The sequence below is a fragment of the Thamnophis sirtalis genome, unplaced genomic scaffold, assembly GCF_051295495.1.
Source record: "Thamnophis sirtalis isolate CommonGarterSnake01/CBP01778 unplaced genomic scaffold, rThaSir2_p1.2 scaffold_1, whole genome shotgun sequence".
In the NCBI taxonomy this organism is placed as follows: domain Eukaryota; kingdom Metazoa; phylum Chordata; class Lepidosauria; order Squamata; family Natricidae; genus Thamnophis; species Thamnophis sirtalis.
Window position 1 is genome coordinate 148,367,875 of NW_028261381.1, and position 23,919 is coordinate 148,391,793.

The 23,919-nt window shown below is 38.7% G+C and overlaps 1 protein-coding gene across 2 annotated transcripts in view; it reads right to left on the minus strand.

The window, feature by feature from the left end:
• The window catches only part of MTHFD1 (methylenetetrahydrofolate dehydrogenase, cyclohydrolase and formyltetrahydrofolate synthetase 1), a 72,370-nt gene that overhangs the window by 27,074 nt on the left and 21,377 nt on the right, over positions 1-23,919 (minus strand). For both annotated transcript variants that reach the window (XM_087727361.1, XM_087727356.1), the window contains exons 9-20: positions 19,831-19,958; positions 15,790-15,887; positions 14,888-15,061; positions 13,828-13,964; positions 12,433-12,479; positions 9,639-9,746; positions 9,452-9,526; positions 7,829-7,931; positions 4,204-4,280; positions 3,317-3,457; positions 2,779-2,847; positions 129-240 (exon numbers count right to left, since the gene is read on the minus strand). In XM_087727361.1, coding sequence (XP_087583487.1) covers positions 129-240; positions 2,779-2,847; positions 3,317-3,457; positions 4,204-4,280; positions 7,829-7,931; positions 9,452-9,526; positions 9,639-9,746; positions 12,433-12,479; positions 13,828-13,964; positions 14,888-15,061; positions 15,790-15,887; positions 19,831-19,958 — 1,269 coding nt within the window. The remainder of the gene's footprint in view (positions 1-128; positions 241-2,778; positions 2,848-3,316; positions 3,458-4,203; positions 4,281-7,828; positions 7,932-9,451; positions 9,527-9,638; positions 9,747-12,432; positions 12,480-13,827; positions 13,965-14,887; positions 15,062-15,789; positions 15,888-19,830; positions 19,959-23,919) is intronic.

Below are 23,919 nucleotides of genomic sequence, written 5' to 3' on the forward strand. Positions count from 1 at the left end.
CTAATGGCTCTTGAGAGAGCAGTTTCTAATGCATTTGCCTTCCCAATCTTTAAACTAATAGTAGTCACTGCATCGTATACCATGTATTGTATAAAAAAACCCAGGCCTGAAGGTGAAAAGAGACTTACCAACAAACCCATCCTTGCCAACGATTTTCAGGGCAATCTTGTCTGCCAGGACAGATGAGTTCCCATGAGCAATGTTAGCAAATGGACCAGCATGGACAAACACTGGATTACCCTGAGAGATATGAATAGAAACAGAGGAAAGAAAGAAAGAAAAAAGAAAGAAAGAAAGAAAAGAGGAAGGAAGGAAAGAAGGAAGGAAAATTAGCATGTCATCTAAACTACACCAAACAAACATATCCTTCCAGTATTTAGAAGGACATATTGCTGCACTCAGTAAAAGTTATTCATATAGAAAAGCATACACAGGACTGTAAAATTGTACAGCATCTGGAAGGCAAAAAAAAATGCATCACAAGGGAAGTAACCTAATATCATGAATAGCATGTGGACATTGTAGCAAAATACATTCAGTCTAGTGGAATCTTCTCCAATATTTCTCCAACAAGTTCTCCAACATTTCTGGTAAAACCCAAATACGTTTGGGGGGGGAGTCTTCAGGGACTCCCCAAATGGTATCTACTTTGCAAGTCTATAAACTCCCTGCATTTATATGGTCTTCCTTTTAAAAAAAGAGACCAATGATATCTAAAAGAAAGTGTTGAAACATACCTGAATTTTGCCTTTAGCTAAAACTCTGCAAGGCAAATCAGAACATATCATACAAAAAGTAATCACCTTATACACCACAAGACCCAATCATATGGACCAACACTGAGAAGGAATAGGGAGCTCTTGCTTGCTCACTCTCTTTTTAATACAAGTTTTACTCATCCAAAATATTTAAAAGCCGACAGGAAGAAACACATAGGAGGGAGAGCAGGACAGAAGAAACAATAATACTATTTTTGGGATGAAAGAAAGATGAAATGTGGTGTTAGGGTTGTGCCATAAATAATTTTAGAGGGGTGGGTGAAAGAATGAGGGCAAAAGCCCTATGAGGCGCCAACGTATGAAAATAAGTAGCAATTCTTTGACAAGCAAAAGATGTTGGTGCTTTTTGGTTTATTGGTGCAAGAAACAGAAGACACTGGCACCTGAAATTAGGAGGAGATGCAAAAAGCTGCCGAAAGTCTAACGGAAGTGGGAAAAATTCCTGATACAAAGATAACAACTTTGTGAAAGAACTTGTAAGTCAGAAAAAAAACAAAGCTGAGGAAAACAGGCTCATTTTATGTATTAGCCTCTCAAATAAATGCTTCCCAAGGTAGTTTACTCGAAAGAAAGAAAACAGCTAAAAAATGGTGATTAAGCAGAATGAAGTAATACAGTCAGGAACATGAAAAAAGTGCTGCAGGACAAGAATAGCACCAATCCTAGTTCACACTTTTGTTTCTCAAAATTGCAAACCAAATGCCTCAGGTGTGCTCAGAAGTAGAAGATGCAGGAAAGTTTTTCATCTCATTTCCACCCTGCAATTGGTATTTGGAGGCAAACAGACCCCAATCCAGAAATAACACTAAACTTCAAGACAAATGAGCTTTGGAAAACCCATCCTCCATACATTTATCTAATCCCTTTTAAAGCCATTCTAGTGATCCAGGAGAATGAATTCCACAGTGGATGGCAATGTGGGAAGAGTAAAGAAACAGGACCGAGCAGCCAATTGTATGAGACATGGGAAGATTTTGTAAAAAAAAGAAATCTAAAAAAATATTAGCCGATACACAGACCTCTCTTACTCTTTAAAATGAACAGCATTCATAATAAATGATAAAAATCATTCCCTTAAATTACAAAGAAATGTCCAAAAGGAAGGCTGCAAAACACAAATCATCATCCCCTATGCTACACAGAATCTTAGAAGCTGATATAGCTGGCGTTATAAATAAACCAATGATTTAATCCAAAATTCTAGCAAACAGTACAATAAATTCTCAAAAATTCTCAAATCTCAGGAGAACACTGCATCTTATAAACTTCCATGTCTCAAAAACGTGTGAGATGCTGGCCTCTGAAATTAGGAGGAAGAATTATGCAAAATGTCACAATTTTACCAGTTTTTTTTTTAAATTTAAATGCATTTTTGTAAAACAGCTAAAAGCCTATTTAATTGCCAACATTATTTTACATTTACCGTATTTTTCCCTCAAAAAAGAGGCTGAAAATCTGGGTGCATCTTATACACCAAATACAGCATTTTGGGCCTTCTGAAATCCCGCCCCTTTGCAAAAATGACCATGCATAGCCTTTAGGAGACTTCCAGAGTGCTCCTGGGGGCTGGAGAGGGTAAAAATGAGCAGAAATGGGCCTTTCTGCCCCACAAGCTGCCCAGGAGCACTCTATAAGCCTCCTAAAGGCTATGCATGCCCTTTTTATGAGAAAAAACAGGCCCATTTTTGTGCAAAACCTTTTTTTAAAAATTTGCCTCTTCAAAATCTTGGCGTGTCTGATACTCTGGCGCGTCTTATACTCCAAAAATATGGTAGTTTTGGATCCTATGGATACTACTGGGGAGGTCTTATGTGCCATAGATCCTACAGATATCATATTGCTGTTTTCCCTTTTATCTGACAATCAGCAGAAGCCTCTAATGACAATGGTGATGATGCAGTAATCCATGTAAACCACTGGAATAGAATAGAACCACTGGAATGTATTTTAATGTACATCCCTATTTTCAACAAAAAGCATCTGCACAAACTATACTTACTTCCAAAGTCTGCATGAGATTGGGCTTAATAGCATCTTTCATCAAAACTGCCAGGGCACCGCTCACTCCCTAAGGAAATAAGTAGGAAAAATATTTAAGTATCAGTTCTTGCACATTTTTTAGGTTTATGGCATTTCAAGCTAATAAACCTACTTTTTATAATCATGACGAGCCATTTTCTCAGTTTTTGTTGCCTAAAAGTAGGTCATGAAAGGCAAATTCAGCTGGTCGTGTTTAAGCTTTACTTAGAATCCAGTTTGTTCCATGCTTTCAAACTCTATTGCCAGAAATTTGGGAAAATGTCTCAATTTTCAAGATCAATATTAAAAATTATTTACTAGATACACATTTAGAAATCCTGAATCAGACAAAGACCACTGAACGTAGCTTTTTAGGAATCCTGGCCATCAACATACACTGCTTGATATGACTGAAGCTGTCTACTTCTGTCATAGTTAAAGCACATATAATCTCAGAAATGTGTGAACTGTGTCTTCCAGAGTTGCATTTTCTTCCAAAGAGAATCATGTTCAGTTACCAGATCTTCTGTGGTGATTGGAACTCCTTTCTTGCTGGAAGCGACCACCATTTTCCCCAGGCGTTCTCTCATATCCTCCAGGCCGTTTGTGAGTGCTAAAACTGCCATGATCTCACTAGCTACTGCAATGTCAAAATGGGCCTGCAAGGAAGAAAAAAAGCAAGCAAGATCAGAAATAGACATAACTGAACACGACTGGAGTATTTGATTTAAAAAGACATAGACAAGACAGAATGCCCATAATTATGGAGTCACAATAATCTAGAAACAGAATCAGGTCTAAGCATCTGTGGTAGCCTTTTCCAAATTTGGTGCTGTCTGGCTGTTCAAAAGTACACTTCCCAGATCTCCTAATTAGCAGTTGTTATATGCTGACAATCAGTATAGTAGTTTCCACCAAGGTCCTCTGTTCTGGCGGGAACAGTATTCAAATCTGATTGGTCGAAGGGTCTGACAGCTCCCTATAAAAGGGCTGCTGCCAGACAGAGTCTTTGCTGGATTGTACATAGTTGTCACTTAATAAAGAGCTGTTGTTACTGAAGCCTGAGTCTGCCTCATCCATTCACCTGATCTAACAGCAGTCATTGATCATTTGAACAGCACCAGGCGGATGGTAGCCTTTTTAGCAATGTCAGGTTAGGGCATTTTAAGAATGCTGTCATTCTGTACACAAAAGGGCTAAAACTCAAAGAGAATTTCTCAGATATGCCAAGTTTCTTCACACAATCACTCTCATTAGTAGTAGCAGCCCTCAAAACGGAGGCAATATGGGCATGGGTACATCCAGAAAACAGAGAAAGATGCACAAACCCTTAGCTCAAAATCAGCCCTCAGTTGGGATAAAAATGCCTGCTATTCTAAAAGAATCTGAGCGAAAGGACACTTACTGTGCGTGTGTATCCCTTCTCAGATGGAGACTGCCCAATTGTAATGGTTCGCAGAAACCTGTCGTTTGTATCCAGTACTACATAAAAGAAGGTGGGAAGACAAAGGGTGAACATGGGGAATTTAGCAACATTTTATACATGTACATTTAAAACCATTAATTCCATCCAAGTTATCTCACAAAGGTAAGTCATTAGAATAAAGGCTATGAGAAATAAATCGCTAACATTGCAACCCACAAGATTTTGATTTTTTAAACCTCTTTATTATATAGATGTCTGGCCATTTCTCCAAAGGTTTAAGGTGACTTCCCTTGGTTCCACCACAAAACCGCGTTTGACTAAAGGGCGCTCGATGAAACCGCGTAGCTGACGTCATCACAGCGCGACAACAGCACAGAGAAAAAAAGCACGCTGTAAACGCTAAACCTAAAATTAACACCTAAACCTAAACCTAACCCCCCTAAACCTAATCCTAAACCTAATCCTAAACCTAATCCTAAACCTAACCCTAAACCTAACCCTTAACCTAATGCTAAACCTAATCCTAACCCTTAACCTAACCCTAAACCTAACCCTAACCCTTAACCTAACCCTAACCCTTAACTTAACTTGAATCGGCTTGCTTTCAAAGCGCTATTTAAAGCGCCCTTCTTTCTCCGCGCTCGCTGTTGTCGCCCTGTTGATGACGTCAGCGACGCGGTTTAATCGGGCGCGCTTTAGTCGAGCGTGGTTTTGTCATGCCACGACTTCCCTTGACATCTCCTTTGATTTTAAGCCCCAGGTAGCAACTTGTGAAGTTGGTTGGGCTAAAGCAGAGTCACTTGGTGAACTTCTATGACCGAAGGTAAACCTAGATCTCCCAATCATAGGCCAACACTTTGAGCAACAAACCACGGTTATTCATATTTTAAATATACTCATGATTTTATAGACTGTTATTTCAAGTCACCCAAGAAAATCTCAAAACAAGCAATGGGAAACAGAATTTGCATAAATCAATCTTCACCAGCCTTCATGTATGCTGAACTTTAAATGCCATCATCTCCTAATATCCAGGAGTGATGAAAACTGAAGTTCAGCACACACAATTGCAGAAGGGCGATCTATATTTTCAGGACCATTGAAAGATGCCTGAAAGATAAACTGACTTGTCAATAGTCTTCTGTAATTTGCTCTTTTCTATTTGCACTGATCGTTTTATTTGACAGCAGGAATTCCACAGGAAGGAGGAAATACATAGCTACTTTTTTGCTTAAGCAATTTTGATACCAAGAAAATAGCTATAGAGTGTTTTCTATGTATAAACTTTATATGGAATACTAGTTGTAGGATAAACAAAAATCCAAAATCAGTCTTTTGAGATTATGTTTCATATCTCATTTACTAGGAAACGGTATAAAATTAAATTCCCCTTGGAAACATTGGGAAAAAGTAAGCTAACATGAGATTGTGAGCAAGTGTGGAAAGAACCATAATATGTTCTCAACATGATGCTGATTAATAGGCTACATTTGGAAAGTTTCATTGACTTGCAGAATGACCTGCAGTTTTTTAATGGATGTAAGGATTAAATAAGGACTACCGTGCATCTCTGCATGGTTAACGTCTATAGAGAACTGCTTAAATCATTTCTTCACAGACTATTCCTAGACAAGAAAGCTTGAAAATGCTTTGGAATAACAGCATTATGTTATTCTGCTATTTATTAAAGAAGCTCCACCTTTACAATATCCCAGAGCTCCAAAGAAGGTGCCACTGCTTTGGAATCACATTAGGTTTAATGAGTAGATTCATTAATGTAGTGTTTCTCCACCATGACATCTTTAAGATGCATGGACTTCCAACTCCCAGAATCCTCCAGCCAACCATGAAACACTACCATAAAGCATCATCATCATCATTACCACCATCATCATTATTTTTCATGCTCACAGAATCAAAACAACAACAACAACCTTGCACTTCCTTAATGAATAGCAGACAAATACTTCACTCCCATAAGTACAAAGCTCTACTAGTTAAGATTAAAAACAAGTTAATAAGAGTCTAATTGCAAGATTAATCAAGAGCTATAAATTTGGCATCAAAAGAGCCCGTCCAGTCTACCTTTACTCTATTTTGTTTCCTGACATTCTAGGCAACGTTCAGCAGCAAAATCCAGGAAGACCTTGACTTTAATTTCTTATAATGTCTCTTAGCACACTGATCTGTGAAACAATAACGTACAGTGGCTCAAAAGTGGAACCACTTACTGTGACCCAAACAAAAGGCAGCAGGCTGAAAGTTACCTCAAAACTATGATCAGCCCAGTAGCAACTCCACAGGAACACAAGATTGGAGAACAAATTCAGAGAAGGAGTTCATGTAGAGAGACCATAGCAACCTCCTCTCCTCTGCTGCAGAGGAAGTGACTAATTGGATCAAATTTGAATAGTTCTAATAGAAGAGAATATATGTAGTTCAGGATTGAATTGTGCAGTACCTGGTGCTCTCTGAGCTTGACTGTTTGCTTGTAAATGTTTTATTACTGAACTAGTTAACATCATCAGTGCAGCACTGATGATGTTACCTAGTTAAGGAATGAAATATCTGCAAATAAACGGCCAAGCTCTTGGAGCACCAAGACCTCTATCTGCACAATTTTCTACACCTTGTAGCATTGTGCAACAGTAGTGGAATTCTGGTCAGGGCAGGTGAACTTGAGTGATAATGACTGTCAAAGATCATTTTACATTCCAAAAATAGCCCAATGAAGACTCAACATGTTCAGAGAACAAAGAGCATACACTCTTTGGGGGGACCTGAAAAGGAATACACCAAATAAATTGAACTACTATGCTGTAATAGTTCAACTTACAAGAAAGTCTATAAATGAATTATCTGATGATTAATAAGTTAAGTAATGGATTTATTATGAATATTTTAATGTTTTAATCTATCTGATAATGAAAGCTGTCCAAGCAGATTACATACTTACAGTAAGTAAAAATAAAATAACCAACCCCCTTAGTTATATGCCTTGAGGAAAATGGTTGTCAAAAGGAAAAGGGAGAATCACGTTGACCAAAAATCCAAATGGCCAACACATATTTCATACCAAGTGAAAATTTAGATAACTACTCTAACAATAGCATAGATAACACAATGAACTCATGAACTCCTAAGAGGAACATGACAAAATGAAGGAAAAGAGACAATTAACTGCATAACTCCTGCTTCTATGCTGTAATATTCAGCACAGTCTTAGGTTTCTTTCAAAAGCAAATTCTGACTGCATTAAGCTAAATGCAAATCCTCCTACTAATGCATAAAAACCAGAATTTCCTGCCCCAAAGAGAAAAATGGCACTGATAGATCACCTATGGGGAGGAAGCAATGACTGAAGCCTTTTACTCTGGAGAAAGAAATCCCTACTGCTGGCAATGCAGTCCTGGGTGAACACAGCACCTGCCTCTTAATTATTAAAATTGTCCCAGACTAAATGGATCCTAAAAATTAAGAGCGAAGGACTCAGCAGGTATTTATTCCTTGTTTAGACTTTAATCTGTATCCCCCATAGACAGAATCATCTTTCTTCCAAACAGCTTTTCTCCTTTTCTCCTGGAGGTTACTTGTGCTGCAATACCTCGTTGCCATGTTATGCTATCTGGATCGATATCCAATCTCACAAATTTGCTTATTTCATCATTTGTCAAAGTTGCTGGGTCCATTTTCATAATATGTAATCTCTGAGGAAGGAAATGAGAGAAAGAGAAAGAGAGAGAAAGAGAGAGAAAGACATTGACAAGTTACAGGAAACTAGTCTTTAAGCAAAGTAGTTAAAAAGCCTTTTTTTGCAAATAACATAAAGGGATGCAGCTGAAATGCAAAAACCTATCTGGTTTTAACCTATCTGGTTAAAATTAGAGTTCAGTAATTGTCTTTAGTGCAATTATTCACTAAAATCAGCAACAATTTTAAGAAAACAGCATCACCCTCAAGAGATCAATGAGCAGAATTCTCAATTTTTATTTTGCTCCCTCAGTATCAGCAAAATCATAGGCAGAGAACACCCACCCTCCCCTAAAATTCTTTTAATGAATGCACGTGTCTTGCACTGTCTGTAACACAGTGCAAAGGTAAAAGAAGAACAGCTACAACAATGGAATCCAACCTGAATACTCAAAAGGCTTGGGTATGGCCTGCATAGAACCTTCAAAATTGTTATCAAATTGTAGCTTTTAATGTGAGAAAAGGGGAATAGAATTAAATAAGTGACTGAAGAGTAATTGCATTAACTATATTTATTTTAATGAAATGTAAACCAAATTAAATCAGCTTTAGTTTTTATCCTGCCCATCAATTATGTTTTATAAAGCTATGCCCAGCATACCATTTAAAGGCCAAATGCACCCTTAGCCCAGGAAAGGATGTGTATCCCTGGGCAAAGCATCCAGAAAAGGTCAGGGTTGTAGCTATGCATCTATCACATCTGATTTAGATCATACCACATTGGAGCCCGGAGGCATTGGCCATCATACTAGGTATGTACTGGTAGCAATCTTTGGCCATTTATGGTGGGCAACTGGAATGGAGAAGTCATCATTATCAATTTCTCAAGAAGAACGTGGAGGAACATTATGAGGAGTAATCAGCAACACTGGGAAAAATAGTATTATAGCTTCCCAGGCAATCACAATATGAGCAAAACCAAAATAAACTCCCGGAAATACCTGAAGGATAAAATATGGGGTCATCCTTGTAAAGCTTGATTTCGTATGAAATCAGTGTTACTGTCTGATATGAATTATGATTCTTTAACATTGCTTTGCCTTTGCATCATACTTTGAGTAGACCTTGTTCAGCCTCAAGGAAGACATATTAAACTAGAGCACATTTTTCTATATTGAAAAACATAAAACTCTGAATTATTTCAACAGAGGCTGTAGTATTCCTTTGAATACTGAGCCATGGTCAGAGTGCTGTACTGCAGGCTACTTCTGCTTCCTGCTGGCTGCCTGCAATTTGGCAGATTAAATCTCACCAGGCTCAAGGTTGACTCAGACTTCCATCCTTCTGAGGTGGGTAAAATGAGGAGCCAAATTGTTGGGGGAAATATGCTGACTCTGTAAACCGCTTAGAGAGGGCTATAAAACACTGTGAAGTGGTATATAAGTCTAAATGCTATTACTATGTCAAATCCTATGTTTGTGAGCATTGAAGATACTCTGAGAAGTACAAACAGACTGGAGATTGCAAGCAAGCTCACCTGTAGTCTCCGAATCTGGACATCAGAGAAATTCCTAACACCGTCAACTGAAGGAACCAATCGTGAATAGAGTGCCTTTAAGAACAAAGCATGTAATTAAGGATTTATCGGCACACAATAAATCTCAGCTAAACAAACTGTGCACAAAGCACACTAGAAGAGAGAGTCATTAATTGCATCAAATTACCTGATCGGACTGTGTAGCCTCATGGAAGATGCGGGCATCAATAGCAGCAGCAACCAAGTTATTGGCAGCAGTAATAGCATGGATGTCACCCGTGAGATGGAGATTAAACTGCAGGAAAAAAGAAAGCACGGGAAAATATCCCAACCATTATCTCAAACCTTTGACTAAATCTAATTAAGTCACCAAATCAAGACTATAAGATTCAGTGCTGTTTCTAGAGTCATGAGAGACGGTAGTTCTCTGATACACAAATGCCTTCGCAGAGAAAAAAAGGGGCCTTCTCCTACATTTTTTTTGGTAGAACTTTCTGAAGGGAGAAAAATAATTTTCTCCCCAGCCACTGAACAATTTTTCCACCCTAGGATGATATCCAGCCTTCAGTTGCTTCTAAGCTACTGAGATTTATTCATTCACTCATTCAATTTTTATAGCCACCTATCTCAGTTAATGAATTTGAACAGCTTACAATTAAAAATATATTACAATTAAGACACTTAACAGTTTAAAATTATAAAACACAATGAAATTTGTTGCCACTAAAACTTATGTCAACCTCCCAAGCAACTGGCAGGAAATTCTTGTAGTTGTTATTGAAGACATCTGGAATTTGATTATTTAGGAATAGATAAAGCATTAAGAGAATTAGTTATAAATTTGGTTTCTTTCCTAAACCAGCAGACATGCCAATGCTTCTTTTAATTGTCATAGCTAGGAGGCTGGTAGCCTTTTTCCCCTTCATTTTTCCAGAATTGTCCTTCAAAGTATGGTCAAAGAAGTTGAAAAGGGTTTGTTAAAAACAGATCATGCCAAAACAATCTTATTTCATTCTTCAACATAGTAACTAAATTAGTAGACCAGCAAAATACTGTGGACATAGTATACTTAGACTACAGCAAGACATTCAACGAAGTAAACCACAACCTACTTCTTGGTAAGCTAGAAAAAAGTGGGATAGATAGCATCATCACTAGATGGATTAGGTAACTGGTTGACAAACCGAACTCAAGAAGTAGTCCTTAATAGGTCTACGTCTACATGGAGGGAAATAAGCAGTGGAGTACCACAAGATTCTGTCTTAGGCCCAGTACTCTTCAATATCTTCATAAATGACTTAGATGAGGAAATAGAAGGGGAACTTACCAAATTTGCAGATAATACTAAGCTGACAGGAATAGCTAACACCCTAGAAGATAGGCTCAAGATCCATATGGATCTTGACAGACTTGAACACTGAGTCCTAGCTAACAAAATGAAAATCAATGTAGAGAAAAGTAAATTCGTACACTTAGGCAAGAAAAACCAAAGGTACACATATAGACTGGGTGAAACCAGGTTTAATAGCAGTAACTATGAGAAAGATCTTGGAGTCTTAGTGGACAACAAGTTAAATATGAGCCAGCAGTGTACAGTGGCAGCCAAAAAAGCCAATGCAATCCTAAATTGCATTAAGAGAGGGATACAATCAAGATCAAGGGAGGTACTAATACCACTCTATAAAGCCTTAGTGAGACCACATCTAGAGTACTGGTCACCACACTATTAAAAAGATGTAGAAAAAGTTCAAAGAGCAACCAGGATAATTAGGAGACTGGAGACTAAAACATATGAAGAATGTTTACAGGATATGGCTAGTCTAATGAAGAGAAGGACCAGGGGAGCCATGAAAGCAGTGTTCCAATATTTGAGAGGCTGCCACAGAGAGGAAGGGGTCAAGCTATTTTCTAAGGCACCTGAAGGCCAGACAAGGAATGGATGGAAACTGATCAAGGAGAGATTCAACCTAGAAATAAGGAGAATTTTTCTGACAGTGAGAACAATCAAGCAGCTGGAATAGCTTGCTTTAAGAAGTTGTGGGAGTTCATCACTGAAGGCTTTCAGGAAGACTGCCATTTGTCAGAAATGGTATAGGGTCTCCTGCTTGGGCGGAGGGGGTGGGGATTGGACTAGATCACCTACAAGGTCTTTTCCAACTCTGTTAATCTAATTCTAAGATGATTGTGATGATTTTGTTGAAGCATCTCCCAAAGTACATAAAAACAGGCAGAGAACTTCAATCACATCATGATGGCTACTTTGACTTTTGAGACCACACCCTGAAGATACTCCCTGAATCTGCCTAATTTTCTAAATCAGGTGCCTTGTGACAGCCAATTCTATAAGTGTGTACAAAAATTATTTTCCCTTTAATATGCCAGATCAGTTTACTTGACTTGCCACACTTTAAGTGGCAAGTGTTACAAAGTGTTAGTGCTTTATAAAGTAGGATTACTGCAGTTCCTTAACTTGTGGCCCAAATGTTTTGGGGGGAAAACCCTCCAATGTTATAATTTACAATACATCTAATATAAAAAGCATTTCTCTAATAAGCCCCAAAATTGTTCATCTACAGCAAAGCTGGTATATGAGGAGAATTTAATTTGTTCCACATGTTTAAACAAACTAATTTAATTTCTAATATCTGAATGCACACAGAGATTGGAACAGTTATCCTGATTATACATTTCTCTAAATTTTGCAATTAGTTCAAAAATGTTGTTCATAGTTGAATGGATCTACGATTAAATGCATGCAGAACTGACAAGAACTAGAAATAATATCTATCCCCAAGCTGAATGCCTATGACTATTGGGAATCATACATCAGGATCAAATCACACAGATTCTCTCCATATAATATCAGGGAAAAGAATTCCCATCACTCTAAATTTCTGAACAAATAGGTTTTGACATCCTGGAATACACATATAAGAGATGAACACCCAGTGTATTTATAAAGGAATAAATTTGAAGTTTACTTCTTCCATAGGAATAACTTGAGAATAGCCACCTCCAGCTGCACCACCTAATGGGGAATATAAAACATAATGCAATGCATCAAATTGTGAATTTTAAAGGGTTTAACAGTTATTCATTGGAAGAAAAAACCCTACTTATTTTAAAATTGATACATTATCTTTAGCAAGGACCAAAGTCAAGTGATTGTACCTTCTCACATTCTATTAACAGTAATAAAAATAGGTCAAGTACTTGTCTATAATCTTAATATCACCATGCTAAAACATTACACTTAAATAATGGGTATTATCATGATAGTGAAAATTCTACAGATGTTTCTGCTAATATCCTCTGCTTGTGCATTCTAGCCAACTTCTTACAGGTAGTCCTCATTTAGCAATCACAATTGGGACTAGTAACTCAGTTATTAATTTACTATTAAGTGAATAGGTCATTAAGTGAAACTGTGACTGGGCCTATGATCTTACTTCAGCTTTCCTCAGCTTTACAGACCTGCAAAGGTCTTAAATCTTACAAAGTTATTTTTTATATCAGCATTCAAACTGAATGGTTTCTAAAAGTGGCAGTCATTAAACAAGGATAATCAATATTTCCCTCAGAGCCTACCAAAGTTTATTCAACCAGCAGAATAAAAGTAAGCAAACTTTTTGTTTGGTGTTTACCAAAGATTGGAGATTACCAGCACAAATGCTTTTGGAGTGGGGGGTGAGTAAACAAACCAAATCTACCAATCTGTAGAAACACAGGATATCAGAGACACTAGGTTGAATACGTTTGCTGTTTGTCTTCCTTCATTCAACCAATTAACCTCTTAGCACAATGCCACATTGCAATGGGTATCCAGAAACACAGGTCAAAGTTTTTCTTATCATCTGCTAACTACTTCAATGGAGATGCCTTGGACTGAATTTGAATCCATTGTAAATTGTATACAACTGGCAAGCTACAGCTTTGCCTCTGGCGTGGAATGTTGCAATCTGTCAGCCTGCTGCTTCGGCTGCCATTGAAATGGGGAGGGGGGCATGGTATTTGGGAGGGGACTCATTGTTGTGCTGGAGGAAGATTCTAGATTTTGAACTGTCCACCTTACTGTGCAGGTGGAGGAGTGTTTCCTGCCAAGGCCAACGGAACCAGCATTCCATCCTGGTGATGCCTTTCGAAGTTATCTCACACCTGACAATTGGGAGAATTATGATTGGACTGTGCAGGGATGCCAAGGGGAGGGGAATGAATTATACAATATATTATTCACTTTCGCGCCTAAATAATCAGACTTCGCTTAGCTTCGTTTCTATTCATTTATAATTAGTAAAAGTACACTTGATTTCTACCAATGGAGTCCTGTGGTTTTCTTTCCTGATTTTTGAATGAAGAAGGGCTGACACAATCTGTACCTTTAATTCCAAAAGTAGGCCCTTGAGAAGGTTGGCGGACACAGGCAAAGGCATTCTGACCAAGGTGTGCACCCAAAGCTTGAACCAGCCCTACAGTTGTTGTACTCTTCCCTTCCCCCAGTGGTGTGGGAGTTATGCTAGAAAAAAACAAATAAGAATACCTTTAAAAAAGAGATAAAGGCACAATTCACTTAATTACAATATGTTAAGAGAGAGTAACTTGGCCATTAGAAGGTCTTTTTGTACATGCTTGCTCAGTTTAAAGGGACAGAACATTTTCTGTAATGGTATAATTATAAATGTTTAATTAAACATCAGATGAGTGTTCTCCTAAATTTGCCCTTCTCAACATTTTGGGAAAATTTTCATTGATTTATGTTCAGATTGTATTCTGGACTTGACAAATTGATATTTTTAATATTTTGTCTCCTTGGGGACCAATTTCACCCTTGGTATATACTAGTGCTATGCTTTGGTGTATAGTATTTTAAAACTATGTTAGCTACCGTATTTTTTGGAGTATAAGACACACCTTTTCCCCTCAAAAAATAGGGTGAAAATCTGGGTGTGTCTTATACACTCAATACAGCATTTTTGGCCTCCCAAAACCCCACCCCCTTGCAAAAATGGTCATGCTTCCAGAGTGCTCCTGGGGGCTGGTGAGGGCAAAAATGAGCAAAAAATGAGGGTTTTGCTCATTTTTGCCCCCCCTCCCTGAGGAGCACTCTACAAGCCTCCTGAAGGCTATGCATGCCCTTTTTTTGACCACAAACAGGCCCATTTTCATGAAAAATGGGCCATTTTTTGGAGGCCTGCAGAGTGCAAAAACTTTTTTCTTTCATTTACCTCTTCAAAATCTTGGTGCGTCTTATACTCTGGTGCGACTTATACTCCAAAAAATACGGTATTTAAGGAATCTTTGAATGCTAAAGACTTTCAATGATTGTAAATGCTTTTATAGACTTTTCATGGGGACCTGTTATTCTTTCCCCAAGTCAGTTAAGAAAGACCCCAACCCTGCTAGTTTATCAGGGTGTAGAAATAATTTAAGGCAACTTACCCTGTTACTACAATGTATTTTCCATCTGGTTGATCTTTAAGACGCTTCAGTGTTGACAGTGAGATTTTGGCTTTGCATTGACCATACAACTCTACTTCATCTGAAATCAAGCCAATTTCTCTGGCCAGCTCACCAATGGGCTTAGGAGTACATGAGCGTGAAACTTCAATGTCACTGAAAAATAACAGTTATATTGAGAAAGGAGAAGATGGCATTCCAATCTCTCATTAAGTACTGGGAATATACAAGTCACACCTAAATTTGCCCCTTCTCTTTGAACCTTGAAAGTGCAGGCTTTCTGAATGCTTTTCTACGTGAAAACTTCCCCAAAGTTTGGAAAACCATAAAGCAGGAAGAAGGATGGGTGAAAATCTTTCTTCAGGATGTTCTTGCTTTCCTACCCATTTCAACAAACAAGTCCAGTTTTCTGCAGCCCACAGCTACTTCTACTTCTGCAGCCTCACAATCCACAGCTACTCTTCCTCCAAATGTCAATAGCTGTATAATCAGCAGTGGCAATTGAAGCACAAAAATGCATTTAGGAAAAAAAATGAGAGCACAAAAAACCAAAACAAAAACCCAAAGACAACTGACATTCCTAGAACTTTCCAGTACTTGAGAGAGTATGTTGGATAAGAGAAGAAAATATGCACAGAATAGAGTGCTCTGAAGGAGACATAAGAAAGGCATGATATGAAAAGAAATATTCTATGTTATAATACTTGAATGAATGTGCTATTGCTTTTACTTTCCCTGATGTCCATTTTCTCTATACCAGCAGAAACTCCAATAGAGGCTATACAAGTTTTCTCCTGCTCTCTGTCTCACTGGGACACAGCAAGGGACAAATATAGACTTCCATTCATACCCTTTCTAGACTAATTTTATTACTTCTTTCTTACCTTGGAACAGGAGTTACAGGAGTGAGCAGCTTATACTGAATATTCCACTTGCCAGGTTGATACGTCTCAAGAAAACGTTGAGCACTTTCTACTGTACTCTGAATTGGTGTTTTAAAAAAGAAAACAAAATAAAAATTAATTACTGTAACCAATAATCTATCTGTTTTGTCTTGTTTAGAAAATTTAAGTTGCACAAAATAATCTGTAAAAGGCAGGAAGCGCTCTATATCCTTTAAATACAGAATTAGGTAAATATATGTGTAAGTCATTTGCATTTTTGGTGCACAATTTATATTTACTCTTCAGAAACCTACTTCTGCATAACTTCCTAAATACACATCAAGATTCTAACTATATTGCTTGTCCAGGGCTTTAATTTGTTGTGATACACACTGCAAAGTAGCCTTATTATCTTCTTTTTCTCAGTTTAACCCAAACTTCCTCAACTTGCGCTTTTCAGTTGCGTTACAGTGGTAAGATTTAAGAAGACTTGATGCTCTGCGCTAGCTGGGCATTTTAGCAGGTGGGGCTGGTATAGTATAGTAGTATAGTCTTTACTGTCATTGTATAAAATAAATACAATGAAATTGGTTTTAGCCTCACTGGTGCAATCCATGACAACAAATACAAACAACATAAATCCCAAAGGAATAATCCCAATGCAAGTTAGGGGAAAAGAAAAAAGAGAAAACTAAACATACGTTTCCACGTGTGCGTGGAGTGATTGTGGTTGTGTTTAAGAGTCTGACAGCCCAAGGATAGAAACTATTTTAAAACCTATTTGTTCAGCTGGCTTTGCTTTGACATCTTCTGCCCGATGGTAGAAGTGCGAAGAGACATTGACCAGGGTGTGAATCATCTCTATCTTCCTTACTCTGCTAAAGCAGCGAGACCTGGCGATGTCATCCAGTGGTGTTAGAGGGCAACCAATGGTTACTTGTGCCAAATTGATCACTCTCTGTAGTGCCTTCCTGTCCGCAGTAGTTAAACCATCATACCATACTATAATGGAATATGTGAGGACATTTTCTATTGTGGACCGATAGAAAGAGGTCATCAATCGTTGTTCCACCTGATGTTTTCGCAGGATACTGTTGGGCCTTGCCAATCACCAGGAATGTGTTGTTTTCCAGGTGATATCTGGACTAATAAGCACTCCCAAGAATTTAAAAGAGGAAACCCTCTCCACACAGCCCCCCTCAATATACAGTGGGGCAGGTGACTCTCTGTGCTTCCGGAAATCTAGCACCATCTCCTTTGTCTTACTAGTATTTAGATGTAAGTTGTTTTTTGAACACAATACGGATACCTTCTGGACTTCTTCCCTGTATGCTGACTCGTCCCCTCCAGTTATGAGACCCAGCACAGTTGTGTCATCTGCAAACTTTATTATGATGTTGGATAGATCAGAGGATATGCAGTCACGTGTATACAGCGAGTAGAGGTATGGGCTGAGCACACAGCCCTGAGTGGAGCCTGTGCTGAGCTTTAGCGTGGAAGATGTAAAGGACCCAACCCTTACTGTTTGTGGACAATCCATCAGGGAGTCTTTGATCCATTCACAAGTGAGGGGAGGGAAATTCAGGTCAGTCAGCTTTTCAATGAGAACGCCTGGTAAGATGGTGTTAAAGGCCGAGCTATAGTCTATAAAAAGCATTCTGACATAATTCCCAGATTTCTCAAGGTGGCTCAGTGCAATATGTAGAGCAGTGGCGATGGTGTCTCGTCGACCTGTTGCTTCTATAAGCAAACTGGTGTTAATCGAAATTTAGTGGAAGACAGAACTTGAGGTGTTGTAGGACCAGTCTCTAAAAGTTTATATTTTACATTTGGAAAATAAATAAATCTGGACGGCACCAGTTTAATGTCATATAAGTGCTATTTATTGTTCATCTGAGATATAGTGGGTTATATTATTCACTGTTTCTATTTTCTTTTAATATTATTGCATTGAACATCTGGATTCAAATTCTTATTCAGTCTCAAAACTCCCTGAGTAACTTTAGATCAGTCAAACACATCCGAAAAACCAAATACATTCAAAAGGTGGCTTGTAAATAAAATGAGCAAAGAAGATGTTATGCATTCTACTTATAACCTGGAAGAAAAAAAAGAGGAGTAATAATACTTATTAAAGTTTTAGTGAGATGCCTTTAATTATTGTTTAAGAAAAGCAGAAAATAGAGAGTATTTTTTTCAATCATTGCAAAGAAAAGCGCAGGTGAGTGGGGAAAAAAAGGGCTGAAGTGGGAACAGTTTCTAGCTTCTCCATTGATTTTGTTTGTGGAAAGCCAGCAGGGAATGTCAGAAATTGTGATCCTGTAGCTGCAGTTTCCTGTGATGTCATTAATGCAAGCCAGGCATCAGATGCCTTATCCAATCATGCGGCACGGAACTGAAAGCTTTACTGTAATCAATAAAGCTACATGCAAGTTGGTCTTCCTTCTCTTTCAATTTTCCAAAATCATCTTGGCTGTTTATATGGACAGTGTTGAACAGCAATTCTATTTCAGGTGCGTTTTTCCATATAGGATCTCTGAGCTGAACACCACCAGCATTGGCAAAATCACCATCAATCAGTTGCAGAAGGCAGCTTTACATCATGAGATGATACTTTTAACATTCATATTTGCCTATCCCAGGTCCCTGGGAAAGACTTGATAGAGGGACAAAAATGCAAATTCCAGTCTGAATATCTGGCTGATTGTGCAATGAGTCACAATTGTCCTTGTTTCTAAGTGATATTGCTTGATCAGGTATTATTCATTCTTCATGTTCTTCAACTTTTCTTTCATCCATTCTAGCTTGCTTGCATCTGATCTTTAGCAGGCTGTCTTATTTTCCAGCCTGATTTTCATTTGGGTGATGCACTGTTTGGCTTTTATTTTGTTTGTTGATTTTGCATCAAAGCTATTCAATTATAGCTACAGCAGTGCTGTACATTAGTTGGTTTGTTTATTTCTGATTCTGGATGTTGTTCTTTCCAGAACTGGTGCATTATTTTAAAATATCCTTTCTCACTGGATTTAATTTGTAGTAGCAGATCATTATTTCTTGTTTTCAGTGTTTGTTTATTTGCGATGGATAGTCCTGCAGGAGCTGGTATTAGTTGTTCAGCAACAGTCCTGAGCTTAAAGGTAAAGGTTCCTCACACACATACGTTCCCGACTCTAGGGGGCTGTGCTCATCTCCGTTTCAAAGCTGAAGAGCCATTGCTGTCTGAAGACGTCTCCGTGGTCATGTGGCTGGCATAACTAAATGCCAAAGGTGCATGGAACGCTGTTACCTTCCCACCAAGGTGGTCCCTATATTTCTACTTGCATTTTTACATGCTTTCGAACTGTTAGGTTGGCAGAAGTTGGGACAAGTAACAGGAGTTCACTCCTTTACACGGCACTAGGGATTTGAACAGCCAAATTGCCGACCTTTCTGATTGACAAGCTCACCATCTTAGCCACTGAGCCACCGCGTCCTGAGCTTATTTATCACCAGGTAAATAAGAAATACATAGAAATATCTACTGTGGTCCTTGAGGACCTGGGTGACTACCCATCCAATAAGGGTTTTGGTAAATTATGTCTCACCATATCACCTGTCTCAGCTGCAGTTCTTGGAGGAAGGATGAAGGGAAGCGAGCCATGGGCCTCATCACTACCTCCTTCCTCGAGAGCTCCCTCGAGAGCTGGGGACGGCCAGCCACTCACCTTTCACCCAGAGACTCTTCATCTAGCTCCTCTGATGAGACTTGTGCAGTTTAGTTAAACCTCTAGCGTAGCTCTCATCCTCCTTGGAGTATGCAAGCCCCCCTCCCCCCGCCCGCCCAACCATGTCAAGTTAATGTCTCACTGGAGGATTATTATTATCCCTAATTATACTGCATGTAGAACCTTAGGAGAAAGATTGGCCATGATCTAAAGGAACTCTGGGAAAACTAGAGGATTTAAAGCTGTGTGGGATGAAACAGAGAGCACTGCTAGGCATCTGCACACAGAAACTCAGTGGAAAGTGAAAAAAGGCTGTTCCCCAAAGCGAGGTACTCACCTGCATCAGCATTGCAACAGTCATTGGTCCAACCCCACCAGGTACAGGGGTGATATAGGCTGCTCTCTCCTTTGCTGAAGCATAAGCTACATCTCCAACAACCCTTTTCCCACTGGCCTTTGTGCTATCTGTGAAGGAGAGATAAGAAAACACTGGAGGAAACATATCACTCCTATGAGAGGCAACAGAAAATAAAGCTTTGGGTTAGCTTGCAATGACAAAATCTTCCTCTACACCAATATTCCTCTTGGCATTGCTGGGTTAACACATTCTCAGCTAGTCCTCCTCTTTCAGATTTGTTTAAAAACTGCTTTGTTAGCATGCTTGTGAATAAACATGACTGATCCAGGCTTGAGGGTAGAATTCTGAAAAACAATAGCTTTCTTCAAGAACCAAGATTTGCTCTCAATGTCATGCATGTCTCATCATTGCAAATGGAGATACTTAAGCATCTGTCAGAAAACTAAAAGTTTCCAGATTACTGTAGGAAAGAAAAGATGGGAGAGGAACAATAATCCTGTTCTAATATAGTGGAATTGGCATTTCAAAATAATGTTTAACTTAAGATTTCAGCAGGTTTACTAAAGGTACTTTTTCATCAGGATTGGGAAGGTTTTAAAAAGGAACTTTTTAGTTTCAACAGTACAGAAGGTAACTTTTGCATTTATTAAAAACATCTTTACTGCTTCAGGCAACTGGGCACAATTGTTTGGAAGACAATTAGTTTTGTAATTGCACTAAGATGGGAAGTGATACTCTTGGCACTTTTACTTGTTCCACCAGCCACAGATGCTAAAGAAGAATAAGTGAGAATAGAAAAAAAATTATCATGACTGAAGGTGTGTCCCAGTATAATGTTACAGGATCCAATATGGGTCAGTCACTAGGACCAAAAATTTTCTGAGCTTTTGTATTCATGCTGGAATCCATCCTTACATATTCCAGTAAAGAGAAGTTGCTTAAGGATGGGCTTCAGTAAAAGTCCAAAAACTTGCAAGAATAAACTTTTAGTCCCTATGACCAACTCAGATTGCACCCTGCAAAAACTACTGTGCAGCAGAGAGCAGCATTTCTTTACCGCACATTACAAAGACATATAATGAAATATCCTGGATTCCACAGAATTCTTGGATTTCATTGAAAGAAACTAAAGGAATACAAATTAGAAACAAGTCCCTAATGGCAAGGGAAGGCAAATTAAAATGTTGGAGGTGATTTTCTTCTTTCTTAGAAACTAATTAGCAGAGAACTATAAAGCACGTTACTCTAAAAAAAAAATCACAAGCACATACAGTACCTGCTGTTCAATAAATAGATTTTAATATTATCATAATTTCATACCAGATCTATGTAAATGACTTTACCCCAAAGCACTTTTTCTATTGTTTTTAATCATGGTTCAGTCCTGGCATGGGATTCTTTTATATGGTTACCTCAATAAGACACCAAACAAAAGGCTCTAAATAATTACAGCTGCCTCTTGAAGCTTCACAAAAGTAGCCTGGATCTCCATAGCAGCAGTTCTCAAACTAATGGCAGGGATTTAATGGGAGCCTCAATTTTTTCACAACCAGGTTGCTAGCTGCTTACCACATATTTAAGAATAATACCCTAATGGCTGGTGTGACATTCTGCCTGTCAGCATCACTCCCACCAAAACACTTTCCTTTGACATCAATGTCTTGCCGGAACATTGAATGCTGAAAGATACAGCAAATGTCCTTGGGAAGTCTGAAGCAGACATTAGGCCAAGGCTTTGTGCCCCAGGGAGTGGGGAGAGCCTACATCAGTGGTGAAATCTAATTTGTTTTTACTACCGGTTCTGTGGGCGTGGCTTGATGGTCGTGGCTTGGTGTGTTCATGTGACTAGGTGGGCATGGTTATGTAGTCATGTAAGTGGGAGATCAAAAGACAGACACTCACTTTAACAATGTCCTGCTGGAGCAGGGTTGGACTAGATGACCTCCAGGTCCCTTCCAACCCTGGATTATCCTCTGAAGCTGCTTCTAGTGCCAGGTTTGTGGTCCTTCCTTCCTCTCCTTTTTCCCTCCCTCCCCCCTCTCTCCCTTTTTTCTTTCTTTGTTTCTTTCTTTCTCTCTCTCTCTCTCTTAGCAGCCCCCCCCATTTTTGGCCTAGGATGCCTCAGGGAACCTTGCTGGGAGCAAAAATGGACCTCCCACATACCAACGTTTCCAGAAAACCTGTAGTTAAAAAATGCTTTAAAAGTTTTTAAAAAGTTCAAAAGCTATGCAACGTGCGATAGTCGGTATTGGTTTTTGTTTTTTTAGTATTTTTTACTACTGGTTTTGTGAACCAGTAACATTTTTTACTATTGTTTCAGGCGAACTGACCCAAACCAGTAGCATTTCACTCCTGGCTTACGTCTTTATTCTGGGGGGTTGAAAATGATCTGAGGAACCAACATGTACATTTTTAAGGCCTTAATACTGTTCTACACCTGTTTTCAAGAAAAAAATGTTTTACACATCTTAAATGTCTATGGAGATTCTCAGTCATCCAGGGAATGGTTATCCAAGAGGGATAACCAAGAAGCAACTGGACTTTCTGATTTTTCTTTGAAGACAGGTTGGTCTTCATCATCATCATGAAGAGCCATGTGTGGCCCATGAGCCTTAGCTTACTGCAAGTTCAAATTCAACATCTTCCCCCCTTCCAATATGGAAATGAGCCAACTGGGGTCTTCTTGAGAAATGAATCAGCTAGCTAGTGTTGTACCTTATGGACTTTTTCCTCATCTTGAAAGGCAGATAATGAAGTGAGCCGCAATTGCTAAGAAAATGAGTATCTTTATTTAACCCTTTGATTAGTTAAGTGCAATTAAAAGATAGATCACTTATAAAAGCAACCTTTATAGAAGTGCAGCAAGTAGGAGGATAGCAACTGTTTGACAGGTGTGACTAATCCTTAGTTTCTTAAACTGGAGAGCAGATGGGTAGAGAAGCTCCACTTTAATAACGAGGAACCTTATGCAACCAATCTCTGGTTTATTAATTAATTTCTCAGCAAGGAAATAATGATTTCATTCAAAATCCTAATGAGATTGTCTATCCAACTGAACCATTCCTTGGCTAAAAGTTATTCATAGTTTGTTTGGTTTTGGCTTACTACCGTGAACCATGATATATGGCTTGCTTACTGCATTGTCTAAACTTAGCCAAATCTGAATTTTTCAACAAACCATTTGTGAATATAGTTGCAGAGTTCCTTGGAGAAAGGGAAGGGTGTAAAAATCATACATAAATAGAAATACTATGAGAGACACACTAAAAGTTGCTGTTCGTTCTTTCTTGGATTCCATTCTGCAATGATACAGAAAAGATTAATGTGCCAGTTTTTTCGGAGTATAAGACTCACCTTTTTCCCTCAAAAAAGACACTGAAAATCTGGATGCATCTTATACACTGAATACAGCATTTTTTTGCCTCCCGAAACCCCGCCCCTTCACCAAAATGGCCATGCATAGCCTTTAGGAGGCTTTCAAAGAGCTCCTGGGCTGGGGAGGGTAGAAATGAGTGAGAACGGGCTGTTTTTTGCTCGTTTTGGGGGCCCTACCCCCAGGAGCACTCTACAAGCTTTTGAAAAAAACGGGGCCGTTTTCAGGAGGTTTGCAGAGTGCACAAAAACTTTTTTAAAAAAATTGCCTCTTCAAAATCTTATACTCTGGTGCATCTTATACTCCGAAAAATAGGGTATACATTCCTTCCTAGCATTGCATTTCTTCCATGTCTGTGTTTATCTATCCATCCATCCATCCACACACAAACAAACACTTTGAACAGACTTTCAGGAGATAGATGGACAAATGGACAGGTACTCTTCTGGAAGAGCTGTGCAGTTATTATCTTTTTAAATAACTGTTATTTAGAAGCAGAGGACCATGAAGCTGCTTGTATTGTTGCTACTACATTGATGTTGGAATTCCTTTAGAGATTATATTAAACTACTTTATGTACCATGAGGTAGAAGGTCTGGCAACCTGGTATCTTCTGGATGTTTTCGATTACATCTTATATAAAATCTCATCCATCTGGCGTTCAGAATACTTCCAATGTCTGGAAGGCACCATTG